We start from the raw sequence: 17,934 nt of genomic DNA, 5'->3' as shown, positions 1-17,934 counted from the left end.
CCTACTCTGCACTGACAAGTATTAAAAACTTTGAGTAGAGCTGGGTGCTGGTGGCTCAAGCCTATAATGCTGGCTATTCAGTAGGCTGAGATCTGAGGATTGAGGGTTGAAGCCAGCCTGGACAGGAAAGTCTGTGAGACTCTTATCTCCAGTAAATTACACAGAAAAAGCTGGAAGTGGTACTTTGAGTGGAGTAGAAGAGAACCAGCCTTGAGCAAAAGAAGTTCAGGGATAGAGCACAGAGTTTAAGCCCCAAGACTGGCAAAAAAGGTATATTTTATAAATGTAACCCCTCTATATATCTCCTTTATAATAATAATAACATAATTTTTAAAAATGGTATATTTAGGCCTGTATTAAGATATTCTGAATTGAGAAACAGCACTATGAATTACCTGTGCTGATGTGTTAAAATTTTATTTTCTTATTTTATTTTTATTTTATTTTATTTTTTTTTGTCGGTCGTGGGGCTTGAACTCTGGGCCTGGGCGCTGTCCCTCAGCTCTTCAGCTCAAGGCGAGTGCTCTACCACTTGAGCTACAGCGCCACTTCCGGTTTTCTGGTGGTTTATTGGAGATAGGAGTCTCATGGTCTCTCCTGCCCGGGCTGGCTTTGAACCGCGATCCTCAGATCTCAGCCTCCTGAGTAGCTAGGATTACAGGCGTGAGCCACCAGCGCCCGGCCTGATGTGTTAAAATTTTAAATAATCACAGAATGAAACACTTATTTTAAAATCAATTTTTGAGAATGTGGCTTAATGGTTAAAAGTGCTTGCCTAGCATGCATGAAACCCTGGGTTTGATTCATCAGTACCACAAGAACAGAAAATGCCAGAAGTGGTGCTGTGGCTCTAGTGGTAGAGTGCTAGACTTGAGCAAAAGAAGCTCAAGGACAGCACCTGGGCCCTGAGTTCAAGCCCCAGGACTGACAAAAACAAAAACAACCTCCCCCAAAACAGAACCAATAAAATCAATTTTTATATTTATTTCATAAATGGTAAATATTTCCTATTCATTAATATTTCAATTTATGTTGATTGAGAGCAATAAATATGTGACTTAAGGATATGAGAGCATCTAAAAATTTTAAAAATTATTAGCATTATTTTTCTGGCCAGCCCTGAGTCTTAAAATTGGGGCCTATGCTCTGTCCCTGAGCTTTTTTGCTCAAGGGTAGTACGCTACCACTTGTGTCACAGCTCCACTCCTGCTGTTTTGGTGCTTAAGTGGGGATAATTGTCTAATGGACTTTCCTGCCCAGCATGGACTGGGATTATAGGTGTGTGCAGTTGGCACACGGCTATTTTAAAATATTATTTTAAGGGAGATATGAGACAAAAGTCAGAGGATGCATACTTCAACACTGGCAAAAACAAGGTTAGTGAAGAAGATATCTTTACCAATTCAGAGAGTTATAATGACTTAATGGCGTGAAAAGAAGCACATATTAAAAAAACCACTAGTAGTTGATGGAGAAAAAGTATACACTAATCTTTCTGGATTAAAGTCAGAGTAATTTAGCTACAGGATTTTCATCACTTTAGAAGTACATTATAAATATGAAGACACAAGACTGTATCCTAAAACTAGAGTATCTGCAACCTAATTATACTTGTTAGAATATACAACATTTTAAGAAAAATAATACTTAGTTCCCTCAAACTTCCTTATCAATCTGATTTCTAGACTTAATTACCAAAGCTATCCTCTTCTATTTCTTGTCCTTATTACCACCATTGACCAGTGCTTCCATTTACTTTTTCCTTCCTTCTACCTCTATAGTATTGAATGATGCTGGACAAGTTTCTGTTTCCTGGAATTTGTTTTCATACATTGTTTTTACATGTTCAGGAGAGTTATACCTTTGGGTTCCTCCCGTACCTATATCTTCCTTTGGTCTGTTTGTGTATGAATGCCTGAAGTTGTGTTTAGGTGAACATGTCCAGCTATATATTAGATTGGCTTCCACATATGTGAGAATACATGCACCATTAATTTCTTTCAGCTTGGCTTAACTCACTTAACATGATTTGTCTTAGGTACAGCCATTTCCCTGCAAATGACATAATATTATTCTTTCTAATGGATAAGTAAAATTTGTGCTTCATTTTCTTCATCATTTCCTCCCTGTATTCTTCTAGTTGATTGTGGATTTGCCCGTTTATTTCATCAGCCAATTTCCTCCTCATTACTTTAACAATTCTTTTGTTCTTCCTCTCTTCATCTTTTCTAACTAAAGTCCTCCCCCTGAGTTGTTGTTGGTTTTTGAGGGTAGCATTTTGTTGTGATTGCTCATGAATTTTGTGATCTTTTACTGTGATTTATGCATTTGGCTTCAGGGTATGTAGAGGCCATTCAGTTTAGGTATTAAATTCATGATGAGATGCAGAAGCTTTGCTGGACTTCGTGCTAGTCTTGGGGTTTGAACTCAGTGTCTGGGTGATACCCCTCAGCTTTTTTTGCTCAAGGCTATCACTCTGCTTAAGCCACAGCTCCACTTCCAGCTTTTTTGTGGTTAATTGGAAATAAGAGTCTCATAGACTTTTCTGGCTGAACTACGATCTTTAGATCTCAGTCTCCTGAGTGGCTAAGATTATAACATGAGCCACCAGTGCCTGACAGCAATTTCTGTTTTATCAAAAATAAAATTAGAGCTGGGCGCTGGTGGCTCACGCCTGTAATCCTAGCTACTCAGGAGGCTGAGATCTGAAGATAACGGTTCAAAGCCAGCCCGGGCAGGAAAGACTGTGAGACTCCTATCTCCAATAAATCACCAGAAAACCAGAAATGGTGCTGTAGCTCAAGTGGTAGAGTGCTCAGCTTGAGCTGAAGAGCTGAGGGACAGCACGCAGGCCCAGAGTTCAAGCCCCAAGACAGACCAAAAAAAAATTAAAAAAAATTAAAAATAAATAAAATTAGGATTGCTGCCTGTGGCTCATCCCTACAATCCTAGCTACTTAGGAGGTTAAGATCCAAGGACTGCAGACTGGTCAGACAATTACATGAAATTTATCTCCACTTAACCAGCAAAAACCTAGAAGTAGAGGTGTGGCTCAGGTGGTGGAGCACCAGCCCTGACTATAAAATCTAATTGTGACCTCAAGGTCCTGAGTTCAAGCCCCAGAACCATCATAAAAATAAGTTAATAAATAGATAGATTAAAAAAGCAGGGTATATTAGGAAAAATTTTATTGTAGAAAGTATATATTATGATCCATAAGACTTCAACCCAAGTGATAAGTAGCTTGCCTTATGGCAGATACAACAGAGTTTAAAGTGAATAAAGGAGGAAGTAGAATTGTCCCTCAGAATCTATAGGGGTATGGGTTCTACCTTACCAAAATCCTTGGATGTTGAAGTCACTTAATAGAATAGCTTAGTATTTGCACATAATATATACACATTCTCCCATGTTCTTTAAATCATCTGTAGATTACTTCTAATACTTAATATATTATGGGATGTAAATGACTATTATTCTGTATTATTCTAGTAATAATGACATGACAGAACTCCAAATATTTTTTATCAGTAGTTATTTGAATTCACATACAGAACTGTGGATGTGGAGGGATGAATATAGTTTGACCTTTTTTTCATATATTGTTCTTTGTTTTGATGGTGATAGGGTTTGAACTCAGAATCTTGTGCTTTATAGGTAAGTGATGTACCACTTGGGTCACACCTCCAGACTTTTTTGTTTTATTTTTCAAATGTGTTGACTATTCTGGACTGTTACCTTCCTATTTATATATTTCCTGCATATCTGGGATAATAGGTGGTCTACTACCATAATCAGCTTTAATGGTTGAGATGGTAGTCTTACAAATCTTTGGTCTGGGCCGTCTTTTTTTTTTTTTTTTTTGATCATGGGGCTTGAACTCTGGGCCTAGCGCTGTCCCTCAGCTCTTCAGCTCAAGGCGAGCGCTCTACCACTTGAACTACAGTGCCACTTCTGGTTTTCTTGTGGTTTATTGGAGATAGGAGTCTTTCAGTCTTTCCTGCCCGGGCTGGCTTTGAACCGTGATCCTCAGATCTCAGCCTCCTGAGTAGCTAGGATTACAGGCGTGAGCCTCTGGCACCCGGCTTGGGCTATCTTTGAAATGTAATCTTCCCAATCTCTACATCCAAAGTAAGAATAAGCTACCATGTCCTGCCTCTTATATTATACTTTCATAAGGCAAACAGATTTTAAGCTTACTATTCTATAATTAATTAGTTTTATTTCCTTGAATCATGCTGACTAGGACATAAAGCTTACATTTTTTTGGCCAGTCTTGAGGCTTGAACTCAGGGCCTAGGTGCTGTCCTTGAGCTTCTTTTGCTCAAGGGTAGCACTCTACCACTTGAGCCACAGGGTCACTTTTGGCTTTTTCTGTATATGTGGTACTAAGGAATCAAACCCAGGGCTTCCTGTATGCTAAGCAAGCACTCTACCACTAAGCCACATTTCCTGCCCCATAAAGCATACATTTTGTGTTCATGCTTACATTTAATGTTTGGGGGAAATAAGGATAAATTAACTGTTGGATGATAAATGCTTGGCCTTGGGTTATATCTCAACTGTGGCCTCCATTTTTGTTTTTGGCAGTTTAATTTTTTTGTATAGTTTTTGATAATTTAAAATATACACAAAATAGAGAAAAGCCTAGGATAATGAACATTTTTGCATCACCTAGATTCTCTTGCCTTACTTTAGTTGTAGTTCTGTTCAAGAATCACCTCCTCGAAGAAATGTTATTATTGTTGGGTAGTTTTGATTTGTCCTTGAGATAATTTACATCTTGATTTAATTGGATTAAGGGTTTTTTTTTGTGCCAGTCCTAAGACTGTCACAAACTCAAGGCCTGGCCACTGTCCCAAAACTCAGGAACTGGGTGATGTCCCTGAGCTTTTTTTGCTCAAGGCTAGCACTCTACCGATTGAGCCACAGATTTACTTCCAGCTTTTGGTGGCTAAATGGAGATAAAACATCTCATGGACTAGTCTTGCTTTGAACTGTGATCTTCAGAGTTGAGTTCTGAGTAGCTAGAATTACAGGTGTGAGCCACTGGTAAGCCTGGCTTATATTAAGTTTTTTATTTCAAAGCTACTACTTGTGTTAGTAGTTGACTTTCTGTATAAAAGCATGCTGCTTATACAAGATTTAGCAAAGTCATTTATTGAAACCTAAAATTCTCTAAATCAAACCTATATTTGGATTACTGGTGTTTAATATTAGACTACTGAGTTCTATGTGTATGGAGTCTGTGGGAAATTGTATCTAATCTTTTACATGGCTATTTAATGCTGTCTTTATTTTTCTTGAAGCTCCCAAACTTTTAAGAAATAGAACTCAGTGTAAGGTCTACTAAACATAAAATTATAAAATATATATATATATATATATATATATATATATATATATATTTGTTGTTTGTAGGGCTTGAACTCTGGGTTTGGGTGCTATTCCTGTGTTCTTCAGCTCAAGGAGAGCTCTCTACTGCTTGAGCTGCAGTGCCACTTCTCATTTTCTGGTGGTTAATTGGAGATAAGAGTCTCACGGACTTTCCTGTCTGGGCTGGCTTTGAACCATGATCCTCAGATCTCAGCCTCCTGAATAGCTAGGCTTACAGGCATGAGTCTCCGGCACCCAGCAAAAATGATATTTTAGCACATTATTTATTTATTTATTTATTTATTTATTTATTTATTTATTTATTTATTTATTTATTTATTTATTTCTGGTCCTGGAGCTTGAACTTTCTGTTTTCTTTGGTGCAAAGCTAGTGTTCTACCACTGAGCCACAGCACCGTGTCCGACTTTTTCTGAGTAGTTTATTTGAGATGAGTCTCATGGACTTTCTTGCCCAGGCTGGCTTCGAGCCACGATCCTCAGATTTCACCCTCCTGAGTAGCGAGGATTACAATTGTGAGCTACCAGTGTCTGGGATATTTTTATTTTTTAATTGTATACTCAATAAGTGTTCAATGTAGAAAAAATGGAAAGTAGGAAAAAAACAGAAAAGAGAAAAAGTCCCAATTGTAGCATCATCATTTAGACATAAACCACTGTTACAATTTGGGTATGTATGTTCATCTAGTCTCCTTGCTGTGTTTATAGGTATTTTAATGATATCTTTAATAAGAATTGTGTATAAATCTTCCTTTGTAACTCTCTAGCTAACAATTTTTATATTTTCTAATGTCCACAAGTATTCTGTTGGAAAATTTTATTACTCTGTAGCATTCTATTGTATGATATTCCATCATAATTTATTTAACCAATCTGTTTTTAGTCTTTTTGGATATTTAGGTTATTTTTAATTTTCCACTGAAGTAATTCTATCTTAAGAATTATAATTTGCACTCATCAAATACTTGTTTTTCTCTCCCAATTTTCTTGCAACTCCAGAAGTGATGGACTTAGTATAAGGAATATAAGGCTAAATAAAATCATCTTTAATTTGTGCTGGTCCTGGGGCTTGAACTCAGCGCCTGGGTGCTGTCCCTTAGCCTTTTCACTCAAGGCTAGTACTCTACCACTTGAGCCACAGTTCTACTTCTAGCTATTTTTGCTGATTAATTGGAGATAAGAATCTCATAGACTTTCCTACTTAGGCTGGCTTTGAACTGTGATCCTCAGATTTCAGCCTTCTAAATAGCTAGGATTATAAGTGTAAGCCATAGCACCCAGCTTAATAACAATAATCTCTGTAAATTATCTTTTGATAGAAATGACTTTTTATATAAAATATATGTCCATTTACCTCATTAATTTTATCATAAAAGCAGAGATTTTTTTGAGATCTCCCAAATACTTTTGCTTAATTTTAAAAGAGTAACACATCTCGTTTTGGTTATCTCTGTCAAAATAAAATGTTTTTCACTTGCACATTTAGATTCGAATGCAGGCACAAGGGAACCTGTTCCAAGGAAGCATGATTGGCAGCTTCATTGATATATACCAGCAAGAAGGCACCAGGGGTCTGTGGAGAGTGAGTATTCTTTTTCTCATATTGTTCTATAATCTCAAAGATCTTGAAGAGAATATTTTTATATAAAGCCAAATAATGGTGACATAACACCATATAAAAGTTAAGAAACTCTAAAAAAAAAAAAAAAGTTAAGAAACTCCTTATCACCTATAAAAGGACCAAACTTTACAGTTGGTCTTTGCTCCTGCTTTAATGTTTCAAGATTGTATATTTAGGAAAATTGACAACATTCAAACTACTATTTTGATTTGTTCAAATTTACAGAAAATTTATTCTTAAGTATAGTTTTTGCCAGTTTTGAATTAAATTCAGCATTTTTGTCGGTGATGCTCATTGTAGTGCTTATGTTCAAAGTTATCTATTTACTTACTTATTTTTGGTGATTCTGGGGGAACCACTCAGGATCTTGCACTGTTATACTTGCTAGACCAGTGCTTAACCACTTAGGCTATGTCCCTAGCCCTATAACGTTATCTAGACTAATGTTTTTCACTTTATAAAAAGCAAATGATGCCAGGCACTGGTAGAATCTTGCTAGTAATCCTAGCACAAGGCAGAGCTCTGAGAATCATCGTTTAAACCAGTCAGGGTAGAAAAATCTATGAGATTCTTATCTCATATTAATCAGCAAAAAGCCAGAAGTGAAGGTGTGGTTTAAGTGGTAGAGTAGCAGATTTAAGCAAAAAAACCAGGCAAGAGCACAAGGCCCTGAGTTCAAGCCCTACATTCTGCATACACAAAAAAGCAAAAGATAATATTGTAAATACACAAAAGTAGAAAGAAAAGTTCTAGTAGTCCTACCACCTAGAGATAATCACTATTAATGTTTTTGTCATATTAGCTTCTAGTATTCATTTATACTTTTTTATTGTCAGTTTGGTATAACTTTTTCCCTTATTTGTGCTGGTCCTGGGGCTTGAACTCAGGGCCTGGGTGTTGTCCCTGAGCTTTCTTGCTTAAGGTTAGTGCTCTACTACTTGAGCCACAGCTCTATTTCCAGCTTTTTGGTAGTTAATTGGAGACAAGATTCTCACAAACTTTCCTGCCTGGTCTGGCTTCAAACCGCAATTCTCAGACCTCAGCCTCATTAATAGCTAAGATTATAGTAGTGAGCCACCAGCTTCTGATTGTTATAACTTTTAAATGTATTGTGATCACTGCTATTCCAGTAGTAAATAAGACTATCAATAGAATGTGCAAAAAGTGAAAAGAAATATCTACTAATAGAACTTTCTTTATGTATTTGGCGGTATTGGGGTTTGAACTCAGGGGTTTGGTCTTGCTAGGAAAATATGCTACCACTTGAGCCATTATCCTAGCCCTAAATTTAATGTTTTTTTTCTTTTTCATTTTCAAGGTTCATCTGTGTTGCGTTATGCAAACATTCTTCATTTTCTTTCTTTTCTTTTGTGGTGATGGAGATTGAACTCAGAGCCTTGCACATGCTAGGCAAATGCTCTGTATTTCATTTCTTTTTTATGGCCATTGTATGCATATGCTACATTTTTTTGTACCTTAATACTTTTTTTTTTTTTTGCTGGTCCTGGGGTTCAAACTCAAGGTCTGGGCACTGTCACTGACCCTCTTGGTACTCAAGGCTAGTGCTATCACTTGAGACACAGCCCCACTTTAGGGTTTTTCTGTGTAGTTTATTGGAGATAAGAGTCTCATGGACTTTGCTGCCTGGGCTGGCTTTGAACCAGGATCCTCAGCCTTCTGATGAGCCATCAGAGCCCAGCTTGTCTAATGTGCTCTGGCAGCAGTGGCATCATGGCGGTTGCTATGGTATTGGTGTTATGTCTAATGCTTCTGTGAACATTTGTGTATATATTACATGAAGATGATATCACTTTTCTTTCTTTTTTTGCTAGTCCTGGGGCTTGAACTCAGGGCCTAGGCACTGTCCCTGAGCTGCTTTTGCTCAAGGCAAGCACTCTACCACTTGAACTACCACAATACCACTTCTGGCTTTTTGTGTTTATGTGGTACTGAGGAATCTAACCCAGGGCTTCATGCATGCGAGGCAAGCCACATTCCCAGCTGTTATCACTTTTCTTGTACACATATCTACATATTAAATTGCTAGGTCATCTGGTAATTTTATGTTAACTTTTTGAAAAATGCTAAATGCTTTCTATAGTTGGTATTTTATTTTCATTTTAACAGCGATGAATAAGGATTTTAATTTCTCCACGTCTTCACCAACACTCATTAATTTTGAAAATGATTATAAAGCAGCTATCAGTGGTTTGCACCTATAATCCTAGCTACTCAAGAGACTGAGATCTGTGGATTAAGGTTTGAAGCCAGCACAGGAAGAAAAGTCTTGTAGGACTCTTATCACCAATTAAGCAAAAAAATCCAAAAGTGGGGGGTGTGGCTCAAGTGGTAGAGTGCCAGTGGTAAGAGAAAAAGTTGAGTGAGAGCAAGAGCTCCTAAGTTCAAGCCTCAGGACTGGCACACACAAACACAATGATTATAGCCATCCTAGTAGGTATCAAAAGGCATGTCATTACACTTGGTATAAGTCAGATAGGTTTTTCTAATGACCAGTGTTAAGTAACTTTGTGTGTATTTTATTTTATTTTATTATTTTTTTGGGGGGGGGTTTGGTCGTGGGGCCTGAACTCTGGGCCTCAGCTCTTCAGCTCAAGGCTAGCGCTCTACCACTTGAGCCACAGCGCCACTTCCGGCTTTTTTCTTTTTGCTTATGTGGTGCTGAGGAATCGAACCCAGGGCCTTAGGCATGCAAGGCAAGCACTCTACCACTGAGCCACCTTCCCAGCCCCTGTGTGTGCTATTTTATTGGCTACTTGTATATCTTGTTTAGGGGAAATACTTTCCAATCTTTACTGTTGTAAGTTCTTTATTCTGTACCCTGGTCTCATCAGAAATTTGATGTACAAATATTTTTCTCCATGTGTGAATTCTCTCATTTTCTTGATAGTATCTTTTATGTCAAAAAGTCTTCAATTATGATGAAATCTAATTTGTCTGTGTTTCTTTTTTCTCTTATACCTTACCTGATATCAATTATTGTATTTTTATGGTAGCAAGTGAGTTGGGAATTTATAAATGTTCCAGTGTTGATTATTGATTTGAAAGAAGAATCTTAGGGTTTTCTGGCCTTTTTCAGTTCAACCTGTTTTTGTTCACTTGGAGTCTGTGTTATTCTCTATTTCTTTGGAGTATAATGACACTTGTATTTTGTAGGGTGTGGTCCCAACTGCTCAGCGTGCTGCTATTGTTGTGGGAGTAGAACTACCAGTCTATGATATTACCAAAAAGCATCTGATACTGTCAGGAATGATGGGAGACACCATTTTAACTCACTTTGTGTAAGTAGGATTGTCTTTGTTCATACTTTATTTTCAGGAATTTGAGCATTAAATGCCTCTTTCATTTATATCCTCAAATAGAGTAAAACTGGTATGGATGGCCTTAATACTCTTGTCTTGTCTCACCTATTGCTAGCCCTTTACACCTTCTGAATGTTTTATACTTTTCTTGTTTTAGTGTAAATCAATTATACAAAGTAATGGGTTTTAGTATGGTATTTTCATATATATATATATATATATATATATATATATATATATATATATATATATGTATATATGGTGGTTGGATTGTATTCTCCCTCCCTTCCACTACCCATGCTATCCCTTTCTCTCCATGGAACATTTCCTACTTTACAGAGCTGATTCCAGGTGCTCTGGGCCCTTAGGCTACTTGGGAATAGTGTGTACTGTAGTAATCTAATAGATGTCTATGGAATTTGCACTTGTTCATACATAGCCTTTGCATATAAAAAGCACATCTATAATTTTCTTGGATTAATTTTCTTTTATCATGAAGCAAACTCTCAGTGGGAATTAGAAAAAGGGAAGATTTTATAGTTTCTGAAATGAAAGCACAGTCTCATCTTCTATTTGGTTTTTCTTGCAGTCTTTGTGATATTTTGCTACTCAAATACATTTGACATATGATGCGGTGGTTTGAAAAATTTATGTAACTAATAGATGATGTATATCACTTCTTGCTTAGTGATCTTGTTAGCCTTGTGTACTCTTGTAAGGAGGAGGCTGAATTTCAGATTGAAAACTGAATGAAAATGAATGTCTTGTTGGAAAAGTTTTCTTTTCTCTTCAACTTATAATGAAAGAGTGTCTGGTTTTATCTACAAGCTCTGAATTATTGTACCTATGTGTTTGATATCATTTCTGTTTAGGTGGGCAGTAGGTGGAAATGTGGGCAATCTAAAGTTTTCATCTTTAGTTCCAGCTTTACATGTGGCTTGGCTGGAGCTCTGGCATCCAATCCAGTTGATGTGGTGCGAACTCGAATGATGAATCAGAGGGCAATTGTGGGACATGTTGACCTTTACAAGGGCACTTTGGATGGCATTTTAAAGGTATGCACACTGTAGGTTTAGTTTTCATTTTTCATTTTCTTTGGTGTTTCAGACCATTTTCAGTCCTTATTCTTGGTTGCTATATATCTTTCAAAAAAATGAAAGAATCATATATATTTTTAGTAGCCGCTCAGAGTTTGTTCCAAGTGGATATTCTGTCTCCTTGGTAATCTGCTGATACATGGTGGTCCTTATTATTCTAATTTGAGTGCTTGAGAATATGTGCTGGATATTTTTATTAATAATACCATGTAGAATTACTGATAGAAAGTACTAATATATCCCCCAGTTGCCCATTACAGATAGGATACCCTGTAATTGAAAACCTCTCACTTTAAAAAACAAAAACATGCCAAATGCTGGTAGCTTAGGCCTGTAATCCTAGCTACTCAGGAGGCTGAAATCTAGAGGATAAAGGTTCAAAGCTACCCTGGGCAGAAAATACTATGACTCTCCATCTTCAGATAACCAACAAGAAGCAAGGTGATAGGTATAACTCAAGTGGTAGAGCTCCAGTCAAGCAAGCAAACCAAGCAAGAGTGTGAGGCCCTGAGTTCAAGCCCTAGTACGAGCAAAAAGAACCACCACTACCATTACAACAACAAAACTTTGGTGCTTGATTTAAATTCAAGATTGCTCTGCTGTTCACACTTTGCAGTGACTCTACTGTTATGTTTAATAGAAGTTGAATATAATAAATGTGTTACATAATTATTGGTGATATTACTGCTATGAAAACAAATTTTTTACTAACATATGATGGTGCCATATAATTTCTCTGCTTATCAGTTTCATGGAAAAATATTATATATTAATCAGGCACCATTTTTGTATCTACAGAGAAATTGTAGTTATTACAAAAATACAGTTAAGGGGCTGGGAAGGTGGCTCAGTGGTATAGTGCTTGCCTCGCATGCATGAGGCCCTGGGTTCAATTCCTCAGCACCACATAAGCAAAAAGAAAAAAGCCGGAAATGGTGCTATGGCTCAAGTGATAGAGCGCTAGCCTTGAGCTGAAGAGCTGAGGGACAGATCCCAGGCCCAGAGTTCAGGCCCCACGACCGGACCCAAAAAAAAAAATACGGTTGACAAATAGATAATCAATACAGCCTTGTAAGTGATAAATTCAAGAGTTCTATGGGAGAAAATTATAGCCCATTTGGGAAGTTGGAAATTAGCTCCCTATTGATGGTAGTAAATTGAATAATAATACTTCACATCTGGTGGGTGCTTTATTGTGTGTTAGGAGCTGTCTAATGAGACTTACATGCATTTAATCATTGAATTCTTGACTTTACCCGACAAGGTAGATACTGAAGCACTGAGGGATCAAATGACCTCCTGGGTTTCACAGCCTATCAGTGTGAGTGTTATGATAAACCCAGACCACTGGAATCAACCAGTATTTTTTACTGTGGTCTTCATATTGGTGGCTAATGGTTGTTAGGTTTTAAAGGATAGGAAATATTATATTGAGGTGCTTGTACATTTTATTTTGGGGGGAAGATTTGAAAAGTTTTTAATCAGATCAGATTTGAATTGTAAGTACATCATTCTGGGTGGAAATTGGTGGTTCATGCCTGTAATGCTAGCTACTAAGGAGGCTGAGATTTGAGAACCATGGTTCAGAACTAGCCCAGAAACTAGGTAGAAGAGTTTGTGACATTCCATCTTCAATTACCAGCACAAAGCCAGACTGGAGGTGTGAAGTGTGAATTCTGATAGTAGAGCACCAGCTATGAGTAAAGAATTTGAGTGAGCATGAGGCCCCAAGTTCAACCACCAGTACTGGCAACTAAACAAAACATTCATGCCGGGGCTGGGAAGGTGGCTCAGTGGTAGAGCGCTTGCTTTGCATGCCTGAGGCCCTGGGTTCGATTCTTCAGCACCACATAAACAAAAAGAAAAAAAAGCCAGAAGTAGCGCTGTGGCTCAAGTGGTAGAGCGCTAGCCTTGAGCTGAAGAGCTGAGGGACAGTGCCCAGGCCCAGAAAAAAACAAAAACAAAAACAGAAAAATATTCATGTGGCTATTGTCTGTAGGCCTTAATTTCATAATAGGTAAGCCCCTCTTTATGAGGAGGTATCTGGTTTCCTACAGTGTGAGTAATCCAAGAGAAATGAGATCAATACCTTATTATCATTATCATTATCTATCTATCTATCTATCTATCTATCTATCTATCTATCTATCTATCTATCTATCTATCTGGTGGTATGAGCCATCAGCACCTGGCCATAAAATGTATTTTAAGACATAGTATTGGAAGTGATACATGTATGCTGCTTTTGTATTTTATTGGAGAAATAAACAATCCTGATATATTGTGAGGTGAGAGCCATGAATAACTGAGGTAGTCTTCATTAAGGGTCATCTTGAAAGCTGGCTACTACAGATATTCAAATATGTTTACAATTGTATTCAGCCATAAGAAGTATACATTGTTCAGTAAATATTTTTTGGTTAGGTTTTGTGGATGAATATGAACTCAAAGTATATCCTTAGGAAAAAAGACCATTCATAGAGATGTATTTGCTGAGGTAGGGATGGAAGATGATTGTCAGATGTAAGAGAAAGGGGAATTCACTCTGATTTTGATTATGTTTTTTTTTCCTCAGATGTGGAAACATGAGGGCTTTTTTGCACTCTATAAAGGATTTTGGCCAAACTGGCTTCGACTTGGGCCCTGGAACATCATTGTATCCTTTTAGAAGCAAGTGCTTCAAGAAGGAAAATTTGATCACTAAATCTTTTTCAGCCAGTAAGAGACGTAAGTATCCCACTGGTGACCACTGAGGATGGAACTTCTCATTTGGAGGTTAATATAAACTTAAGGAGGTAGTAAAGAATGGTCAAATTTTCTTCTAGCTCCCTTTTGTTGGTTCCAGTCCTGGGGCATGAACTCCTGACTTGGGCGAATTTTCTTTTTAAAACAGAATGTTAGGTGCTGGTGGCTCATGTCTATAATCCTTGCTACTCAGAAAGATGAGATCTAGGATCACCATTCATCCCTCCCAAGCAGGAAATTCTATGAGACTCCTGTCTTCAGTTAACCACCAAAAACCAGAAGTGGAGATGCGGCTCAAGTGATAGAGCACTAGCTTTGAGCATAAAATCTCAGGGGCAGTGCCCAGGCCTAGAGTTCAAGCCCCAGGAAAACAAAACTAGAATAACAAACAAAACTAGAATGAGGGCTGGGAAGGTGGCTCAGTGGTAGAGCGCTTGCCTTGCATGCCTGAGGCCCTGGATTCGATTCCTCAGCATCACATAAGGAAAAAGAAAAAAGCTGGAAGTGGTGCTGTGGCTCAAGTGGTAGAGCACTAGCCTTGAGCTAAAGAGCTAAGGGATAGCACCCAGACCCAGAGTTCAGGCCCCACAACCGGACCTCCCCCCCCAAAAAAAAAGAATGACAGTACAACCAATCTGAAATGTGCTATGAAGTTTTTTAGAAATTCTGGTGGGAGATGCCCATAGGAAAGTTTGTGCTAAGGTGATAGAGATTTTGTACCCCCATTAACGGACAAAATATCTGGGAATGCTAACAAGATAGAAAATATTTATAGAGGAAAAGAATCCACAGTTTACTAAGATTCTTTTCTCATGGGTGAATCTCCCTCAGTTGTGTGGGAGCCATGGCAGTGCACAGAGCTATGTTCTAGACACTGCATGATGATTGATGTGTTTAGTGGTACTTCAAGGGTTATACATTAATTCCCTGTCCTTATGGGGTCTGAAGGCTGAGATACTATTTCCCTCCTTGAAATTCAGTGTGTATAGCAACATTTCAAGCACTGAGTTATATGTTGTCATTGATATTCTTGTGTGTGTGTGTGTGTGTGTGTGTGTGTGTGTGTGTGTGTGTGTGTGTGTGTGTGTGTGTGTGTGTGCTCACATGTGGGCATGCATATACACATTATATTTGTTGGTTATAGAGCTTGGACTCAGGGCCTGGGTGCTGTCACTGTGCTGTCACTGAGCTTCTTTGTGGTCAAGGCTTGGTGCTGTACCACTTGAGCCACAGTGCCACTTCTGATTTTTGAGTGGTAATTGGAGATGAGTCTCATGGGGATTTCTGCCTGGGATGGCTTTGAACCATGATCTTCAGATCTCAGCCTCCTGAGTAGCTAAGATTACAGGTATGAGCCGGTGTTGCCCAGCTTAAAAATGTATTTTTAATCTGTGTCTATTGCTATGCAAGAAATTGTAGTGGGCACATGGGAGGCACTCAGCATATATATAATCTGACAAGTTATATTAAAAAAGATATTTAAGGCCTGGGAAGGTGACTCAGTGGTAGAATGTTTGCCTTGCATGCATGAGGCCCCTGGGTTTGATTCCTCAGCACCACATGAAGAGAAAAAGCCTGAAGTGGTGCTGTGGCTCAAGTGGTAGAGCACTAGCCTTGAGCTGAAGAGCTGAGGGACAGCGCCCAGGTCCAAAATTCAGGCCCCATGACCAGCCAAAAAAAAAAAAAAAGATATTTAAGCTGGGTGCCAGTGGCTCATGCCTATATTCATAGCTACTCGGGAGGCTGAGATCTGAGGATCACAGTTCAAAGCCAGCCTGGGCAGGAAAGTCCATGAGACTTTTATCTCCAGTTAACCATCAGAAAGCCAGAAGTGGCACTGTGGCTCAAGTGGTAGAGCACTTGCTTTGAGCTGAAGAGCTCAGAGACATCACCCAAGCCCAGAGTTCAAGCCCTATGACCAACAAAAAAAAAGATATTTAAGTCAATGCATAGACTATAAGAACCTTAACTTAAGAGAAAACAATGCATAATTTTAGAACTAAGTTTTGCTTTGAGTATCAACTCGGAAATTTTCCATGACTTTCTCCTCAGTTTTTTATTACATATGAGCAGCTCAAGAGGCTTCAAATCTAAGAATTGGATATATCTGTAAGCCTAGCCTTTGTACTGTTTTTCCTTTCCCCAATCTTCGTGTTCTAATGTATTTTGACAAAGTTGTAAGTGTTTACTGAACCAATGGTCTTACAAAGGCATCCTGATGGAAGAACAATAGATGGTTCAAAGTCATTTATGTATTTGTGATACCATGTTAACTTTTCCCTGAGAGAAAGTGTTAACATTGAAAGTCTGGCCTCAGATTGGTATCTTCTATGAAGATGGATACTGATGGGTAACATTCAAAATGGCCTTCTTCCCAAATGTGTGTTAAATGTAATTGGTTAGAACCAAACTTGGGCTAGACCAGAAGGTGTAGGCCAGGATAATTACTGCTGTGTATGTTATGTAGACCTTGGTTCTCATTAAAGTATTTATTGGCAGAATGACTTTGACCTTTGTCTTTCATTTACTGTTTTCTCCTTTGCCTACTCCAAGTTATATTATTTAGAAAGTGATAAAATGAAGCTGACTGTGACATGATGGAGACCAGATTCTTAAGGCCTGTATTGATCAAAATAGAATATGTACATTGTGCCATTCATTGGATTAGTGCCACTCAGGCAGGTGGTTTTTCTCAAAGCATGAATAAACAAGCAAGTAGCTCATTTGGAAGATTCTATAGAAAAAAGGCTAAATGAGGTAAAAGACAGAACACAGGGTTCTGTTTGTCTTATAGGCAAAAGTTCTTCCTGCTTTCTTCTACTAGAACAGTACCTACTGCTTTGTAGGCACTCAGGCTTTGATGAAATGAATAGGGCTTCATATTTATCTTTTTTATCATTTGTTCAGACATTTATTATGTCCCTATTTTCTTTTCCTTTCTTTCTTTCTTTCTTTCTTTCTTTCTTTCTTTCTTTCTTTCTTTCTTTCTCTCTCTCTCTTTCCTTTCTCTCTCTCTCTCTTTCCTTTCTTTCTTTCTTTCTTTCTTTCTTTCTTTCTTTCTTTCTTTCTTTCTTTTCCTTCCTTCCTTCCTTCCTTCCTTCTTTCTTTCTTTCTTTCTTTCTTTCTTTCTTTCTTTCTTTCTTTCTTTCTTTCTTTCTTTCTTTCTTTCTTTCTTTCTTTCTTTCTTTCTTTCTTTCTTTCTTTCTTTCTTTCTTTCTTTCTTTCTTTCTTTCTTTCTTTCTTTCTTTCTGTCGTGGGGCCTGAACTTGACCTGGGCACTGTCCCTCAGCTCTTCAGCTCAAGGCTAGTGCTCTACCACTTGAGCCACAGCACCAATTCTGGCTTTTTATGCTTATGTGGTGCTGAGGAATCGAACCCAGGGGCCTCATGCATGCAAGGCAAGCATTCTACCACTGAGCCACCTTCCCAGCCCCTTAATTAATTAATTAATTTATTTATTGGTGTCTGTCCTAGGGCTTGAACTCAGGACCTAGAAGATGTCCTTAAGTGTTTTTTTTTTTTGCACAAAGTTAGCAGTCTACCACTTGAGCCACAGCTTTACTTCTAACTTTCTTTTGATGGGAGGGTAATTAATTAGAGATGAGTCTCAAACTTTCTGCCTGGGCTGGCTTGGAAAGATGATCCTCAGATCTCAGCCTCTTGAGTGGCTAGAATTACAGGCTTGAGTCACCAGTGTTTGGCTAGATAAATAGATATAGATGTAGATACAGATATAGATATATAGATATTTTTTAGC

At 38.1% G+C, this 17,934-nt stretch overlaps 1 protein-coding gene across 1 annotated transcript in view; it reads left to right on the top strand.

The window, feature by feature from the left end:
* The window catches only part of Slc25a14 (solute carrier family 25 member 14), a 29,730-nt gene extending 13,055 nt beyond the window's left edge, over positions 1–16,675 (top strand). Inside the window, 5 exon segments of the mRNA XM_070038933.1 lie at positions 6,881–6,976; positions 10,190–10,314; positions 11,255–11,390; positions 14,008–14,088; positions 16,230–16,675. Coding sequence (XP_069895034.1) covers positions 6,881–6,976; positions 10,190–10,314; positions 11,255–11,390; positions 14,008–14,088; positions 16,230–16,271 — 480 coding nt within the window. The 3' untranslated portion in view covers positions 16,272–16,675.
* The last annotated feature ends 1,259 nt before the right edge of the window (positions 16,676–17,934 follow it).

Source organism: Dipodomys merriami, unplaced genomic scaffold (assembly GCF_024711535.1).
Source record: "Dipodomys merriami isolate MVZ:Mamm:240054 unplaced genomic scaffold, mDipMer1.0.p SCAF_3, whole genome shotgun sequence".
Classification (NCBI taxonomy): Eukaryota; Metazoa; Chordata; class Mammalia; order Rodentia; family Heteromyidae; genus Dipodomys; species Dipodomys merriami.
This window is presented reverse-complemented; position numbering and strand designations above follow the sequence as displayed.